The following is an 18,797-nucleotide window of genomic DNA, read 5'->3' as shown; positions in this document are numbered from 1 at the left end:
TTTTTTTTTTTTCTATTTTTCTTATTTATACATATTATATATTTTTGCATTTGTTATTTTTTTTATTTATATTATTATTTTTTAATTTATAAAACATTCTTTATTTTTTTTTATTCATAATTTTAATTAGTAAAATAAGAAAACATTTATGTAAAAATTAAAATATAGTTATATCTATTTTTTTTTTTTTTTTTCTTTCTTTTTCTAATTATAATTAATAGGGGAATATATAAAATATATATATATATAACAAGGCAACATCTTTTATATAAATAGTTAAATTAGAAAATATTATTATTCTGAATTATAATATATAAATATATATTGTATAATGTATCATTTAATATAATCCTTAAGAATTTATTCTAAAACTTAAGAAAATAAAAACTAGTCAAAGTAAATAAGAAAAAGAAAAAGAAAAAAAAACGATTAGAAAAAGAAGAGAAAATATGATAATATAATAAAATGAATGAAAATCTTAATATATTATGAATCCTTGACTCGAAAAGAAATTAAAGAATTCTATATTAATAATTTATTAATTTATACTATATATATATATATATATATATATATATATATATAATATTTATGTGTGTGTTTATATATTTTATCTTTTTAGTGGCATTATCAACAAGAAAAAAGAAAAATCCACGTAATACTATAAAGAGTAAAATACTAAAAACAAGGAAAAGGAAAAGAGACTACGATCAAGGTAATTCAAAAAAAAAATTGTTATTTTTCTTATTAAAACAGAAACCAATCATTTATATATAATATATTAGTTATTTTTATATTTATATATGAAACTATATGTATGTAATGTCTATATATATATATATATATATATATATTATATTTTAGTATACTTTTTTTTTTTTTTTTTTCTTTATCTTTCTTTATTTTGTTTTTTTTCTTCTTTTACTTTTCCTTTTTTGTAGTATATAACGATTACTTCAATGAACCAGAACTTCCTTTGGATGAAAATAAAAAAGGATGCGGTAATTTAATCAAAAAAATATATAAATATTACATATATATCAAAACATGTATCAGATTATTTATAATGTCCTTATTTTAAGTTTTGAACTATTTTTTCTTTTATATATATATATATATCACATATATCATATGTAGTTGTATTTTATTTTATTTATTTTGTTTTTTTTTTTTTTTTCAATATAGGACAATTTAAGTGCTTCGCTTGTGATATTTATTTTATAAATAACGATGCAAAAATACAACACGAAAAATCAAAAAAACACAAAAGAAGAGTGAAACAATTAAACCAAGAAAAAGCACATACCTATGTAATATTATATATTTATATAAATATTTTCAAATAAATGTATATGAATATATGATAGATACTATATAATGTTTATTAATTTTATTTTTTTATTTTTTAGAAGGACGCACTGAGGGCTGCAGAAATAACCTTTTAATTTATAAAAAGGAAATGGATAAATTTAATATATAAATAAAGATATTTATATATATATATATATATATATATATATATATATTTATATTATTTTATATTTATATATTTGTTAATAAAACCATTTTGGTGAGTTTTAAGAATAAATATAAATGATATGTCATCTCATTAAATTTGAGGATATCATTATATTGATCCTCTATTATGTTAATATTTTCATTTGGTATTGTATAATTAATATTGTTATCATTTTCTTTTGTTACATTTTTAATTTTTTTAATGTTATTATAATTAAATATATTAATTAATAAATTTTGTAAATATTTTATATCATTTTTATTATCTTCCTCATTATCATCTTCTCGATCCTGTATATTTTTTTCGTGTTTATTATTTTCACTTATTATTATTTTTTCTTTTTTATCATGAAACAAATATATGTATTCGCATAATTCGAATAAGCAAAATAATAAAGACTTATGTTTTATTAAATGCTTCTTAAGCTTCTTTTGATATTCATTCATTTCAGTAATGTATATTCTGAAAAGAAATACATACATACATATAAATATATATATATATATATATATATATATATATATATTTTTAATATTATTGTTATAACACAAATTTGTTTGAATTTATTATATTTTTATTACCTGCAGTGTGTCTTTTCATAAATTATATCTATAGGTTCGTTTAATATACCACCTAATTTGTTCACAATACATGTTTCATTCATCTTTAATTTGATTACCATTCTTGAGTTATCTAATTTTTCATTAGATGAATAAAAATTCATAAATTTAAAAGATAATAAGATATCATGAATTATATTTTGCTCTGTTTTGTCTATTTCTACAAAATATTTTTCACTCATAATTTTCTGTATTTCTATATTAGTAATCAAAAAGTTTATTCCCTTTTTTTTCATTAATAAAAGTAACATTGGGACATCCAAAAAGATATTATATAAATCTTTTAAAATATCTATCTTGTTATCTATAAGTAATATACCATAACTCGTTATATGAAATACAAATTCTATATCCATTTTATTTCTTATTTTTATTATTATGATATTATCCTTAAATTCAATACTCCAATTTTTATAAGGAATATTGTTAATATTATTTAAATTAATATAGTAATTTCCTATTCTTTTTGAATATATTTTTAAATATGTCTTATTATTTAATTTGAATTTTTTATTTTGAACCTTCCATACATTTATTTCATTATTATTAATTAAACGTTCATTATATAAGAGGCTTGATTCATATTCATCATTTAGGTTTAAACTATTGAGACTATTTATATAACAATTATTATTCATATTATTAATTTTAATATTAATATTATTGTTATTTTCTAAATTTTCATTATCCTTCCCCATTTGTATCTTTTTATTATCATCCACATTTGTATTTAAACAAATATTATCATTCATTGTTGTTATAATGTCATGTTTATTTTCTACAGTAGTACTAATTATATTTATTTCTTCTACATTTGGTGAAATTAAATATCCTTCTCTTTTATTTTCTTCTTTATATTCATTTGTATCCATTCCATTGTATGTTTTTATCATATTAGGGTAAACAAATAATGTTTCATTTTTTGTGTGTAACAAAATTTCAGCTTCACACAAATGCCTATATTTTACATTATTCTTATATTCTATAAAACATACATCCACCTCATCATGGTCATAAAGATAATCAGGCATTTCAACAATGTACTCATATTTAAAATTATTATTCTTTTCATCTAACTCAAATATACTTTTTTTATAATCATTTAGTAATAACACACTTGAACTATCTCCTAAATTAAATGATGATATTATAGTTCCATTTACATCACCACAAATTGTGTTATGACAAATATTTGATATATCATTCGGTGTATTAATTAATTTATCTTTATCATTAATATTAGAATTTGTTATTATATGTACTTTGAATAACTCCAAAAATAACATATCATTTATATATTCATAGGACTTATTTTTTATAAGTATACTCATAAAATACCTTTTCTCCAAATTTACAGGAGAATATATTTTGATACTCAAATGTTCAAATATAAATTCATTGTTACATGACAAATTACAAATTAGTTTGTTTTCAAATGAAAAAAAATCATTATGATAATTTTCATTCTCTATTTTATTTAATAACACAAATTTATTTAAGATACATTTATTTTTGTAGCTTATATATTTTTCGTATAAATAATATTTAAACATAAATATAATTTTAAATGAATCTAAACAAAACTTTTTTATTATATTGTTATATAATTCATGAGTATCTTTCCATAAAAGAAAGAAAAAAAAATAAGTTAACTGTAATGTTTCACAAACATTTTCAAAATCATCCATTTGATAGTCCTTAAAAAATTCTTTCAAGTAATATAATATAGTATTTAAACATTTACAATTTAATATGTTATAAAAATAAATGGATTGTTTTTTTCTCAACAACATGTAATCATTTTTATTATTCATACATAAACCCTTAGAATTAGATAACGTGAAAAAAATGTTATAAATACATACATCTATATCAAATTCAATATAAAATAGTGGATTGTATTTATCATTATAATACTTTTTTAGAAATTCATTTAATTTTTCTTCTTCTTTTATTTTAATATTTAATACAATATGACTTGATATTTTGTTGTCACTTTCGTCATATGTATTTATTTTATAATTTTCTACTAATTCTTTTTTTTCAGTTATTTCGACATGTTCTTCTTTTTGGATCTTATCTTGTGTTACTTTTTTCTTTTTCTTTTTTTTCTTCTTATTATCAATTGGTTTATTATTATTTATATTGTTTATTTTATTCTCTTTTGTGTAAGATTTTACATTTATTGGATCTTTAACCGCAGCACCTATTTTAGTAACTTCATTTTTTTTTCTTAACATTTTAATGTTCTTTATTATATTTATTTATTTATTATAATTTTAATGGAACTTTTATTTTTCCTTTTTTTTTTTTTTTTTTTTTTTTATTACATTTATAATATAATATATATTATATATTTAATTATGTTTCTTTATTTTTGAATATATAGACAAGAAAAAATAATACATATATATATATATATATATATATATATATATATATATATATATATATATGTATTATATGCCTATTATGTCTTAATAAAAAAGAAAGAATTTTAATTCATAGTGTGTTAAAAGGACCATGTAGAAAATACCAAGAAAAGGAAAAAAGAATAAGAAAAAAGAATAAGGACAGTTATACATTTTACTCAGGATATCATTTGTATATTAAAAAAGAAATACAATATTTAAAAATTTTTATGAATTTATTTAAGAGCACAGATAATATCAATATATATATATATATATATATATATATATATATATATATTTGAAAGACATACCAAAATAATTATAGAAGAAACCCTTAATTATAATAAATTATAATAAAATGTATGGTAAAATAAATATATTTAATTTATTATTATAATTTTTTTTAATATATAGGATAAAATATTTGTTAACTTATAATACGTTATACAAACAAATCTTATTTTATTTATTTTATTTTTTTTAAATATATATATATAAAAAAAAAAATTTTTTAAAGGAAAAAATTTAAGTAACATGTATATTTTTACATAAAATTGTTTTTATTTATTAGCTTAAAAATAACGTTGTAAAAAATAATAATAATAAAATAAAATACAGTACAATAAAATATTATATAAAAAGTATATAATAAATGACCCACATTGTAAATATATTCTATATTTTTTCATAATATATCAAATATATAATTATATATATAATATATTCAATCTTTTATATATATTATATACATATATATTTTTTTTTATACGCTTTTTATTTTTATACATCATAACTAAATTATTTTTTTATATATATGATATATTTTAATACAATATTTAGAACATATATTTCATATAAAATATGTAAAATAAAATCTTAATAAATTATGCCCAAAGAAATGGTATCAAAAATATATAATAATAACTAAAATATAGATTAAAAAATAAAATAAAAACATTGATCAGTAATTCTTCTTATTATATATTTTAATATACAAAATATATATAGCAAATATATTTATTTTTTATAAAATATGTTTTATATAAATAATTAAAAAATGAATGTTAACATAATATTATATATATATAATTTATACTTTGAAAAATATTTATTGTAGTAATTTTTTTTTTTTATCCTTTTTTTTTAAATATAAAATATTATATATATATAATAATATATATTATAATATTATTACTTGATGGAAAAAATAAACGACAAGGCCATTTTAGAAAAAATATCTGACATAACAGGTATACTACAAAATGGAAAATATTATTACATATATATATACAAATACATATATACATAATATATAATATATATATATATATATATTTATATTTATATATATGTTGCATTTTTGTTTTATAGGGAATACAACCAAGAATGCTCTTGTTGGGTTTAAAAAAAAGAAGAAAAAGAAGAAAAAAAAAAATGTAGATATAAGTCCTGATATAAATAAAAAGATAAAAAATAAAAAAATTAACAAGACAGAAAACACTTTTGATAATTTTAAGTATGAACCAAAAAAAGAAACATGTAAATTTTTTTTTAAGAAAGGAAAATGTATACATAATGATAAATGTACTTATTCACATGATGTTATTCCTATATATAAAATATCCAAATTATGTAAATTTTTAGTTAAAGGTACATGTCATAAACAAAATTGTATCTTTTCTCATGATTATGAACTATTTTATTGTCGTAATAATGTTATATATAATTCATGTCATAATCCTGCATGTAAATTTAAACATGTAAAAATTGATAATAGTATTAATAATGCAGATGAATATAATAAAGAAGTAGATAATGTTCTAACAAAAGACGATAAAATTAGATTTCTTTATAATAATAAAAATTATTTAATGGAATTATTAATTCATAAATATCATACTTTTGATAATACCGATCATAAAATAAATATAGATAATTTAATAAAAAAAAATAATTATCCATGGTTTATTAATGGTATTATAGATATTATTAAGTTAGACTTTAAATATAATAAAGCAGATAGCTTTTTTAAATTAATAAATATAGCAAAAAACAACCAAAACAATAATTTAAAATCATATATGGATAATCCTAATAACCAAAATGTTCATAATAATAATGATCTTACAAATAACGCAAATGCCAATAATCAAGATATTAAATCATCTCAACAAACAATAAAAGATGAAGATTTGAAAAATAATAATGATACTCAAAATGGGGATAACAAACTAGATAATAATGTAGAAGAAAACTTTGATGACTATAATTTCTATTCAAGTGAAGAAGAAGATTATACTCAGTACTTGAACAAGTACTTTGACATGGACACATAAATGTAGGAATATATTATACATATGTATAAATTATATATATATATATATATATATAATGAATAAATATCTAATTATAACAAATAAAAGAGTCTCTTGTTATTTTTTTTTTTTTTTATGTTACTAAAAATTAAAAAAATATTCTCACCACAAAAAAATAAATATGTATATATAATATATATATATATATATATATGTGTATATATTTAATTAATAATTTATATGAATTTTTTTTTTTTTTTTTTTTTTGTACTTTCATTTATTATATTCATTTCATTAATTAATTTACTATATTGTTGCAATGTATAGATTAATTTATGAATGTTTATTTTATTCATATTTGCATTAATAAATGAAAAAACAAAATATTTATCAAATTCGTTAATATTTAAATTTCCATAATTCTTTTTTAAGATATTCTTTAAAATAATTAAATCATTTTTGTCCTTTACACAAATTATATTTAGCCTTATTAATTTTTTATATATATCTACAATTCTATTTTCACATATATTATTATCTAAATATTTAAAACATTTTTTTTCATATAATAATGAAACGAGCAGTGTTTTATATATCATTTTATCTGTTATTAGATATATGTCGTTTGTTGGTATTATATCTTTTTTTTCTTCTATTATTTGTGTATTATCATTTTTAAAGGAACTATTATTTTTGTAATCCTCTAATATCTTTGTTTCTTTACATAATGTATTAATTTGAGTATGCGTTAATATAAAAGGATACATTTTTTTTATTTGATTTTTATGAAAATGTCTATTTTCTATTAATAATAAGGTATTTATTAATTTAATTATATTTAATCCTTTACACATCATAAATGATATAAAATCAAAAGTTTTGATTTTTTGATAAAGTATATCAAATACAAGTTCTTCATAATTTAAATTAGCAAAACTATATAATATATTTATAGTAGTAATACAAGAAAAACCTTGACATTTTTCTTTTATAACTTGACTAAATAAAGAAAACATTTTTTTATCCTTATATCGATTTTTTGAAAATGTATATATGATATTTTCTAAATGTGATGGTACAATATTATTTATATTTTTAAATGTTTTTTTGTTTTCCTTATAATAAATAACTCTAGTATTTTTTAATATATCATTTGATATATATTTTATTAAATTTATATTTTCAGAAGGTAAATAAAAATTACAACCATTTAATATATAAGCAATGTTTTTATTACTAATTTTGTTCATTTTTTTAACGTGCTCATACATACTTTTATAAAAAGATATAATATCTTTATCCATGTTTTTATCGAATAAATTAGTACAATACATAAATAATTTGGATATACCATCTTCATTTAAATATTTTATCAAACATTTTAAGATAGAACTAAAAGATCTCATATATTTTAAATGAAGAATAATATTATCATCATTATCATTCTGATTTATATATAATTCATTTTTCTTATTAACCATATGTGTACCTTCAATTGTTTGTTCTTTAAATATAACATCTACATTATCAATATTATTAATATTATCCCTATTATTATTTTTTTTTTTCATCCTTTTTATGTGTTCTTCTTGACTTTTATTTTTGAAGTATTCTTCTAATCCAATTTCATTCATAATATTCTCATCAAAAATTTTTAAACATTTTAAGAAATTATAATTCTCCTTACTTATACAATCAGTTTCATCAGAAGAATTCATACATTCATAGAACACTTCATTTTCATCTCTCTTATTTGTAGTTAGATATTTAGTATCGTTATTTGTATTATTTTTGATAGGATACAATATATTAGGACAATATGAATTCTTTGTTAATTTTTGTAAATAATAATTAATGTCAATATTTTTCAATTTACTAAAGAATTTAAACTGATTGAATATTTTAATTATTTTTAAAACCTTTATAAAGAAGTCTTCATTATAATATGTATTGTGGTATATTATTTTATCATCCTTTTTTTTATTTTTTTGTCTTATCATTAAAATATGTGGATTATATTTTATATATATATCCAATATATTATTAAAATATTCCTCATAATTCCTTTCTCTTTTAAATAAAAAAAAATCTTCTAAAATAATATTAAATTGTATAAAAATATTTATAAAGTGTTCTATGTAAATATTAAATATATTTGATAAAGAATGAGATCCTTTTTTATTTTTTTCTTTTAAAAACATATGAAATTTGTGTGTTGCATATATGAGTAAGGCATCTATATTGTATAAGAAAATATAATTGTCAAAATATTTTATGCTATTAATATTGATTATCTTTTTTTTCATGCCCTTATTATTATGACAATTATATTTTCTTATTTTATCCAAATATATATTAAACAAATTATAATTTTTTAATGACTGAACAAAAACAGAATGTATTTTATTATTATTATTATTTAATATAATTTTGTTTTTATCTATATCATTATTATATAATTCATTATTTATATATCCATGTGCGAAATAAGTATTCTTGTCCTTTAAAATAATATCAGACATTCCTTTATTTTGAACATAATCTATACATGTTGTAGTATAACTATTATAACCATTATTTTTTCTTTGTACATTTTTTTTTTTTCTTAAGTTTAATTGAATGTGAATATTTCTACAACATATTTCACCAGAAAATTTGGAAAAATTCAAAAATGATTTAAAGAATGAAACACCATTTTGTTTATACTTATACGTGAAAAAAAGACAATTTTTCATAACTTTCAAGCTTTTACAATTTTCATAATATATTATATATATATATATATATATATAAATGTTTTTATATAAATCTATTGTTATAAAACCAAACGTGATTCACATCTATACATACATATATGTATGTATATATGTATTTTATTTGTTTTGTTCATATATATATATATATATTTATATATTCTTATTTTATGACATTTATAATTTTTTTCTATTAATTTAATTTAATTTTTATTTATGGCTTGTTTGCACTTGAACTATATTCATCATTTCCATATTAATATAATTAACAAAAATTTTATATATATTTTTTTATTTTCTTCCCTATAATATTATATATATATTTTTTTTTTTGTATTGTATTTTTTTTTTTTTTTTTTTAATCCTTTGATTTTTTTTTTTTTTTTCTTTTAATGCTTAATTTTTACATAAATCTTTTATTTTTTATTTTTTTTTTTAATATAATTCTTCATCATAGATAATAAATTTTAATGATTAACACATCCTATATTTATTATATATAAATATAATATATACAATATTTAGAATACAACTTAACACTATATATTATGAATATTATATATATATATATGTATAGTATACATATATATAATAATATATTGTATAATATATATATAAATATAATATGTACATTCCTTAAGGACAATTAAAAATTTATATACAAAAAAAATATATTGTTCTTTTTATATATTGAGAAATAGATCAGACTTAAAAAAAAATTGTAATAAATACAAAATAGAAGAAAAAAAAAAAATTTAGGTATAAGGTATTACCCCCATATAAGTATAAGAAAAATTTATAGCAAATATAGTAGAATTTAAAAATAATAAATTAATAAATAATAGAAAAAAAAAGAAAAAATAAATAATATAATATAAATTAATAAATATAATATAATATATTATAATACAATAATTATTAATAATAAATACTTAACAAAAAGAATAAAAAAAATATATTAATATGTTTTTAAAAGTATTAAATAAAAAAATAGTTCAACCTAGAAATAAAGGGGATATAAAATAACACAAATAATTTTAATATATAAACATGATAATGTTAAAATATATATAATAATAATTTTATATAACATTATTATAATAAATGTATATAATCGAATAAATATTTTTATTTATATATCTTTTTTTATTTTTTTTTTTTTGATGTTTTCAAAAATTATAGAAGATGTAACAAAACTGGGGGGTGGGGAATAAATATATATGTATATATATATATATATATATATATATAACTTTTTTTTTATTTTTAATAATATTTAAGGAGAAATGATTTAAAATAACTTTTTTTTTGATTATTATAAAAAAAAAAAAAAGAAATAATAATATCAGTAAAATATATTTGTATTATATATGCATATTCATAAACTTATATTATTATACAAACACATATTTATCACAAAAGTAACCTTTTTTTCCTTTTTTCTATATTATTTATTTATTTTTATTTTATTTTTTTTTCCTTGTGAGTGGTGTTGATAGTTCAAACATATATTTATTTGAGTTGAATCAGAAAAAAATAAAATACAAATAAAATGACAAAAAAAAGAGGAAAAGGAGGTAAAAGCATAAGTTTTGTTCTAGAAAATGAAACGAATAATATTAGTTATGATAAAATTAATGAAGAACAAGATGAAACTGAAGAAGAATCTGAAATGAATGTAGAGGAGTCAAGTGAGAATGAGTTTCTTCAAAATGTATCGGAAGAAAACGAATCGGGTGATAACCAAACAGGTGAGAATGATTCTGAGGAAGAAGACTCAGAAGAAGATGAAGATTATGAACTAAAAAATTATGGTATAGCGCTCGAGTTACCTCAACGAAAAAATCGAGGTAAGAATATGAAAAAACTAATAGGAGAAGACTTAGAAAAAGATGAACAATTTTGGAATGATAGCATATGGGAGGAAGAAGAAATAGATGAAGAATATGTTAATTCAGAAGGAGAAGATGAATATATTGATATTACAGACTCAGATTTTGATGATGATGAAGATATTGATGAAGACGAAGAAGATGAAGTTGAAGAAGACGAACAGAATAAACATGGCGCTGGTAGACGTCCTATTGAATATGAAGAAAGGCAAAATAATAAAAAAAAAAGTTTTGCATATATAGAAAAATTAAAAAAAGAAAAACAAAACAAAATAATGAAATACCATTTAATGAAACAAAAACAAAATGAACTAAAAAAAAATAAGGAACTAATTCCTAATAATTTAAAAAAATCGGAAGAGGATGTTACAGAAGAACAAAAAGAACAAGTAATAAAAACAAAAGAACAATTAAAAGAAGAAAGAAGATTGAAGAAAAAAAAAAAATTAGAACAAGCTTATTTATACCTAAATAGATCTACGAGAGATACAACAAGAAGGAAAACGGAATATATGGAAAAAGTTTTTGAAATGAGAAAAATAAAAAAAGAAAATCGTTTTAAAAAATTTGGTGCAAGAAGAAGAGAAAAAAAAAGTATGCAAAGAGAAATGACAAGAGAAGAAAGATTAGAAGAAGCCAAAATTACAGAACAATATAATATTCAATCTTTATTACAATTACAAGCATGGGAAGAAGAAAAAAAAAAATATGTAGAAAATAAAAAAGTAATGCATTATAAACCACAAAATGTATTTATTAGTTTTAAATATTCAAAAGATAAAACAATTCCAACGAATGAAAAATTAACATATCCACAAGATTTATATGATTATTACACATATAATGAAAATACAACAATAAATAATGATATAATGAATCAAGTAAAAAAAGAAATAAATGTTAATATAATTAATAACAACCAAACAGTAAAGGTTGAACATGAATTATATAATAATCATAAAGAAAACATAAATAATCAAAAAAAAAATTCTACTTTATCAATGAACATTCACCCCCAAATAATTTTAGATAATAAAGAACATCAAAGTAATTATGATGAGAAGGAAATTTTGTCAAATCAAAATTCTAATGATAATACAAAAGATGAAAAAAAAGATGAACTTATCTTAAATCCAATGAACTTGGAGAATTTAGACCAATGTGAAGATTTAAATATACAATATTTAAATCAAATAGATGATATTAATTTTGATAATTTAAATAAAAATAAAAATAATATAATAAATTCTACTTCAAATAATCAAAATATTTATGATGAGAATAAAAATAATTCAAATGTATTAAATCAAGAAATAAACAGAAAGACAACTTTAACTATTCCAGATTATGAAGAGAAACAATATTATATTGTGACCAATGAAAATGAGCTAAATATTTATAGTAATTTTAATGATCAAAAAGATGAAATAAACGAATTTAAAAATAAAAAACAAAAAAAACAAAAAATTTGTGCTATAACCAATTTGGAAGGTAAATATTTTGATCCCTTAACACAACAATATTACAATAATGCACAGGCATTTAAAACCTTACGTTTATATTATCATCAAATATCATACAATAATTTAAATAAGGATATATGTCTAACAGTCAAACATTTCAAAAATAAATTAACAGAAATAGAACAATATATAAATAGTAATAATAATTATAATACTTCTAATGATATGCCTTGTAATAATAATGTTAAACATTAAAAAATACTCAAAAAAAAAAAAAAATTTAAATTGTTTATAAAATCTCATGTTGTTTTTAATTTTAATATTTTTTTAAAATAACAAATGCTTTAAATATAATTGTTTTAAAGTAAATATTTTATAAAAATAATAATGTTTAAAAAAAAAATTATACATACATATATAACATACATACATACATACATACATACATATGTATGTATGTATATATATATATGTATAATCGTACAAAATTTGTCGACTTTGTATTTGTTTCTGGCTTAATTTTACATATTTGTTTTTTAAATATCAATAATTATTTTATTTACTTCTACAAATTATACAAAAAAATAGTAATGTTTTCTACATTTATTGTATTCCTTGTTTTATTTTTAACATGTTTATATATATATATATATATATTCCGATTATACTTTTTCATAATATTTTGAAGGTATATATTTTATTATTATTTATTAAATTATATATATATATATATATATATATATATATATATATATATATATTTTTTTTTTTTTTTTTTTTCAATTAATTTTTCTTTTTATTTTTCTTTTTTTCCCCTTTTTTTTGTATAAATATTCCCTTATAAATTGTATTATAAATAAACAAAAAAATTATAAAATCAAGTACAAAAAATAAAATAATATAATATTTTATGAAACTGTTTTGAATATTAGAATACACAATTAATTTGTTTTATATACTGTATTATCTTTCTTTTTATTCTTATTATTTTTGTCTAAACTATAGAAAAGAACATAATCCTCAAAAAGAAAGAATTATAAATAACACCAAATAAAAAAAAAAAAAAAGAAAAAATTTAAATCATAATTTTTTTTTTATAAATCATGGATTAATTCTTTAAATTGTCATATTTATAATATACTAATTAATATAATTTTTATATTTTTCATATATTTTATTATTTTTATAATCATCTGTTTTTTTATTATTATTTTTTTTATTTTATTATATTTTTTTTTTTTGTGCACCAAGTTGCCTTCTATATGTATGTGATTTGGGTGTGTAAAAAAAAAAAAAAAAAAAAAAAAAAAAAAAAATATGATACCATAAAATGAAATAAAATTCATTTAAATCAGAAAGACATATTGTATAATTTTTCTTTTATTATCATTTTAATTTTTTTCATATTATTGTCTTTTTTTTTTTTTTTTTTTTTTTTCTAGTTAATACCATATAATAATGGTTGAATATTTATATTACATTTTGTAACGGTACATAAAATTTCATAATTACCTTTTTATATTTATATAAAATATAACCACATATTATGAAACTCCTTTAGAGTACAAATAACATTAAAGTATTGAATTATTATTTTCTCATTTCCCCCGTTACTATAATTTTATTTTTATATCAAGAATAAAAAAACGAAAAATTTTATAATTTTTTTAATACATTATACATGACATTAAAATTATTACAATAATTAATAATTAAAGCTTTATTCATTTAAATATATATAAAGAATTAAAAAATAAAAAAAAGAAAGAAAGGAAGACAGCAGAAAGATATTATAAAAAAGGATACAAAGTTATTTAATATGATCATATTTATGGTCGATAATATTTATAGGGTTTATTAGATTTTAAATACTTTAGTTATTTTTATTTTATTATTCATTTATTATTTTATTTTATTTTATTTTTTGAATTATACATTAGGATCAATAAAAAGGTATCATAAATATATATACATATATATATATATATATATATATATATAAAGTTGCATATTTAATACATATTCAGAATATATCAAAATAAAACATCTATAATATTTATGGAAAAGAAACACTAATGGGAAGATAAAAATTTATATGTCCATATAAATATTATATATGTTTCCTTTTTTTATAGAAAAAAAAAAAAAAAAAAAAAAAAAAACATGTCAAATTTTAAATATTGATGTTATAATAGAAAATAAATGGTAATTTACTATTTAAAGAAAACACAACAATCATATTTATAAGGTTAGAAAAATATTTTTATATAATCCCAAACTAGGAACGAAAATAAAAAATATAATTATAATATATATATATATATACACATATACATATTTTTTTTTTATTTAACAGGATCTAGAATATGCTGATGTTGTATCTTCAAATTTTGTTATGTGTTAGATAGAAAATATAAAAATAAAAATATATATATATATATATATATATATATATATATATATATATATTTATATATTTATTTATTTATTTATTTTATTTTTTATTTTTTTAGATTTTCTTAAATAATCCTTTACTTGTTATTAATGAGAATAATTTTTTCAACAAAATTTTAAGGTTTCACGAAAAAAAAATAGAAAATGAGGTGTCGCTTCATGAAAAGTTGAATTATCGTATTTTGTTAGAAGGAAATGATGATTTCTCAAACTTAGACAAGTTGAAAAGTTTATTATCATTTCAAAAAAAGATTGACAAAACAATTAGAAAAAAGCAAAAGGAAGAAAATAAATTAAAAAAATTTCAACAAGCTGTAAAAAATGGTAATAATATTTATCCTTTGGGGAATAACCCACAAGGTTTTGAAAAAAAAGAAAGAGAAGAAAAAGAAGAAGAAGAAGAAGAAACCTATATGAACAATGTTATAAATAAAAAAGAGGAACCAAAAGAAAATTATTATCAACCTAATAAAAGTATTAATAACAAATATACAGATAATGTAAATACAAATGATTTATTATATAATAAAGATAAAATAAAAAATCAATTTAATAATACTCATCATGAAAAATTTATAAGAAAACATGATCATAAAAATGGAAATGAGTATGGACATGCAAATGAATATGAAAATGTATATGAACATGAACATCAAGATGAACATAAAGATGAACATGAATATGCATATAATTCAAAAAATAATGAAGAAAAAAAAAATAATGGATATACTAATATGAATTTTACAAACATACTAAATAGTATTGATTTTTATAAAAAAATTGATTTGGTAAAAAATTATTTCGGATATAATAACAACCAAAATATAAATCAAAATATAAAAGAACATATAAATAAAGAAAATCATAATGTAGAAAATGATAAAAATAATATTATACAAACAAATAATCAATTTAATGAAAATCAAAATAATCATCAATACAATAATAATTTTTATAATCAAAAGAATGACAATTCATCAGAACAAACATATAATAATTCAAATAATAACATTGAAGATAATAATCATATACAAAGTTTCATATCAAAAGATATAGAGAAAAAAAATAATAAACAAAATGATATAAATGAACATGTCTACAATGCTATTAAAAATAAAAATTTATATTTAAGAAAAAATAATATTAAAGAAATTTTTGATGTTGATGATCTAGTTAAAAATATTAAATCATTTTTAGGAATAAAATCTAATATACATGAAACATTTGAAAATCAAAAATTAATTATTAAGAATTGTAATTATGAATCATTCGGACCAGAACTCTGTAGTGTAGATGAAAAAGCAAAAGAAATGTTATGGAATTATGAAAAGAAAAAAAACAGCGCATTCTTATTTATAGTATTATTTACTCTATTCTTCAGTTTAATTATACAAAACATTGTATATTTTATTGAGAAAAAGGTGAGAAATTCAAAAGATCAATTTAGAAAAGATCTTTTAAATACAGCATTTAGACAAATATCTCTAATAACAATAATTAATCTTACCATATGGGGAATACTACAAACTAACATAGCTGAAGCGCTAGATGAAGTTATTTTTAACGACGTAAGTCAAAAAAAAAAAAAAATAAATAAATAAAAAAATAAAATAGATGCTAAATATATATTATTTAATAATATATGGTAATATATGCATATATATATATATATATACATATATTCTACCTTTTAGATATTACCAAGACATAGAAATATAGATGGAGTTCTACATAACGTTGAACCTTTGTTAGAAGTCATATTTGAGAAAATTTTATTTATATCCATGAACTTTTTAATATGGTAAAAAAAAAATAATATTATAAAATTTAAAGATTATGTTATGTTATTTTTTTTATATTATTAGATAGTAATATATATTATTAAGAGTATTAATATATGTGTATATTTATGTATATATTTATTTTTGATTATTTTACTTTAAATTTATTTTACTTTTTTTTTTTTTTTTTTTTTTTTTTCAAAGCTATTCCATTTTCATAGTAAGCATCCATTTTGTGACAAGAACAATATTAAAATGGTTTTCCGAATCAGACAATTCTGATGTTTCTAGTGTAGCAAAAGAAGTAAAAGAATCTCAAAGAAAATGTTTTCGAAATTATTTCTTTTTCTTTCGAAATGTGAGGAATTCAAAGTATTTAGCTCACAGGTAAATATATATATGTATATATGATAAATAAATAAATAAATATATATATATATATATATATTCCTTTAGATATATCATACTATATAATGTTCATATATATTTATATATTTATATATTATACAGATATGACTTTTCTGAAAATGTTGATGCTATAAGTATACCTGGATTAGATCCCAATGGATATTATTATTTTGAATACATGAGAGCATCATTATTGAAATATAATGTGAAACTAATTAAAATACCAAACGCTGTAATTCTATTTTTAATTTTTGTATGTATTTCTTTGAGGTAAACAAATTAGGAAAAAAGGACAAATTAAAAAAATAAAAATAAAAATAAATACATGAATATAAATAAATAAATAAATATATATATATATATTTTTATGTAGACCATTTTATAATATAAGATTAAAGGCGGAAGTTATATTTTTAAATGTATTATCACTTATATGTATCATAGGACTTATATCTCTTTTTGTTTATGTAAGAAAATAAAAGGAATACATATATAATATTTGCTATATATATATATATATATCGTAACGATTTATTTACTTTTTTCAAATTAATTTTTTTTTTTTTTTTTTTTTTTTTTATTCTTCTTTTTAGTTGTACCGAATTGATACCAAGTTGTTACCTAGGGATATATCAAAATATTTATTAAATAAATATCATATTGAGACATGTGATAAGAATAAAAGAGACGTTACTCCATATTATAAATTATTAAAGCAAGAGGTAAGAAATGCAAAATATATATATAAATCAGTATTTTATATTTATTAAGTTGGTGTAAATATTATAATATATATTACATACATTTTTTTTTTTTTTTTTGTTCTCTTATTTTTCCTTTTTATAGTCTGTATATCCCTCCGCATTAAATTATTTTTTCTACAAAACAACATTCCCAAACAAACATGAACAATTATTCCTTTTGTGGGGAAATGGTCCATCTTTGATTAATTTTATATTCCAAGTAATAAAAAGAAAATATTATATATATATATATATATATATATATATATTTATGTATGTATGTATTTCTTTTTTATCTTTTATTTTATTATATATTTTTATTTTTTTTCATTTATCAGACCTTGTGTTTTTGCTTTTTAATTATATTATCTTGCTGGATATTTTTATTAAGAGTAGATAACATAACATGGTTTCAACTATATAGTTATGGCAGTT

At 17.3% G+C, this 18,797-nt stretch overlaps 5 protein-coding genes across 5 annotated transcripts in view; 3 read left to right on the top strand and 2 right to left on the bottom strand.

Annotated features, from left to right (window-relative positions):
* Positions 1–1,542: 1,542 nt before the first annotated feature.
* Positions 1,543–4,379, bottom strand: PADL01_1464200 (conserved Plasmodium protein, unknown function; the record flags this gene model as incomplete). Its single annotated transcript, XM_028684945.1, has 2 exons — positions 1,543–1,981; positions 2,101–4,379. The coding sequence occupies 2 exons, from the start codon at positions 4,377–4,379 to the stop codon at positions 1,543–1,545; spliced, it is 2,718 nt and encodes a 905-aa protein (XP_028540973.1).
* A 1,372-nt stretch (positions 4,380–5,751) lies between these two features.
* On the top strand, positions 5,752–6,889 carry PADL01_1464100 (zinc finger protein, putative; the record flags this gene model as incomplete). The annotated part of the gene is made up of 2 exons (XM_028684944.1): positions 5,752–5,803; positions 5,925–6,889. The coding sequence occupies 2 exons, from the start codon at positions 5,752–5,754 to the stop codon at positions 6,887–6,889; spliced, it is 1,017 nt and encodes a 338-aa protein (XP_028540972.1).
* A 215-nt stretch (positions 6,890–7,104) lies between these two features.
* PADL01_1464000 (conserved Plasmodium protein, unknown function) lies at positions 7,105–9,603 on the bottom strand (the record flags this gene model as incomplete). The annotated part of the gene is made up of 1 exon (XM_028684943.1): positions 7,105–9,603. The coding sequence occupies one exon, from the start codon at positions 9,601–9,603 to the stop codon at positions 7,105–7,107; it is 2,499 nt and encodes an 832-aa protein (XP_028540971.1).
* A 1,570-nt stretch (positions 9,604–11,173) lies between these two features.
* Positions 11,174–13,231, top strand: PADL01_1463900 (YL1 nuclear protein, putative; the record flags this gene model as incomplete). Its single annotated transcript, XM_028684942.1, has 1 exon — positions 11,174–13,231. One exon carries the CDS (start codon positions 11,174–11,176, stop codon positions 13,229–13,231), a length of 2,058 nt encoding a protein of 685 aa, XP_028540970.1.
* Positions 13,232–15,342: 2,111 nt separating this feature from the next.
* Positions 15,343–18,797, top strand: part of PADL01_1463800 (conserved Plasmodium membrane protein, unknown function) — a gene marked incomplete at both ends in the record, with an annotated part of 4,872 nt that continues 1,417 nt past the window's right edge. The window contains 9 exons of the mRNA XM_028684941.1: positions 15,343–15,375; positions 15,490–16,998; positions 17,125–17,231; positions 17,416–17,598; positions 17,722–17,889; positions 17,993–18,086; positions 18,213–18,341; positions 18,466–18,582; positions 18,701–18,797. The exon at positions 18,701–18,797 is cut by the window's right edge and continues 113 nt beyond it. Of these exons, the coding sequence (XP_028540969.1) occupies positions 15,343–15,375; positions 15,490–16,998; positions 17,125–17,231; positions 17,416–17,598; positions 17,722–17,889; positions 17,993–18,086; positions 18,213–18,341; positions 18,466–18,582; positions 18,701–18,797 (2,437 nt within the window). The remainder of the gene's footprint in view (positions 15,376–15,489; positions 16,999–17,124; positions 17,232–17,415; positions 17,599–17,721; positions 17,890–17,992; positions 18,087–18,212; positions 18,342–18,465; positions 18,583–18,700) is intronic.

The sequence above is a fragment of the Plasmodium sp. gorilla clade G2 genome, assembly GCF_900097015.1.
Source record: "Plasmodium sp. gorilla clade G2 genome assembly, chromosome: 14".
NCBI classification, from domain to species: Eukaryota; Apicomplexa; class Aconoidasida; order Haemosporida; family Plasmodiidae; genus Plasmodium; species Plasmodium adleri (nom. inval.).
This window is presented reverse-complemented; position numbering and strand designations above follow the sequence as displayed.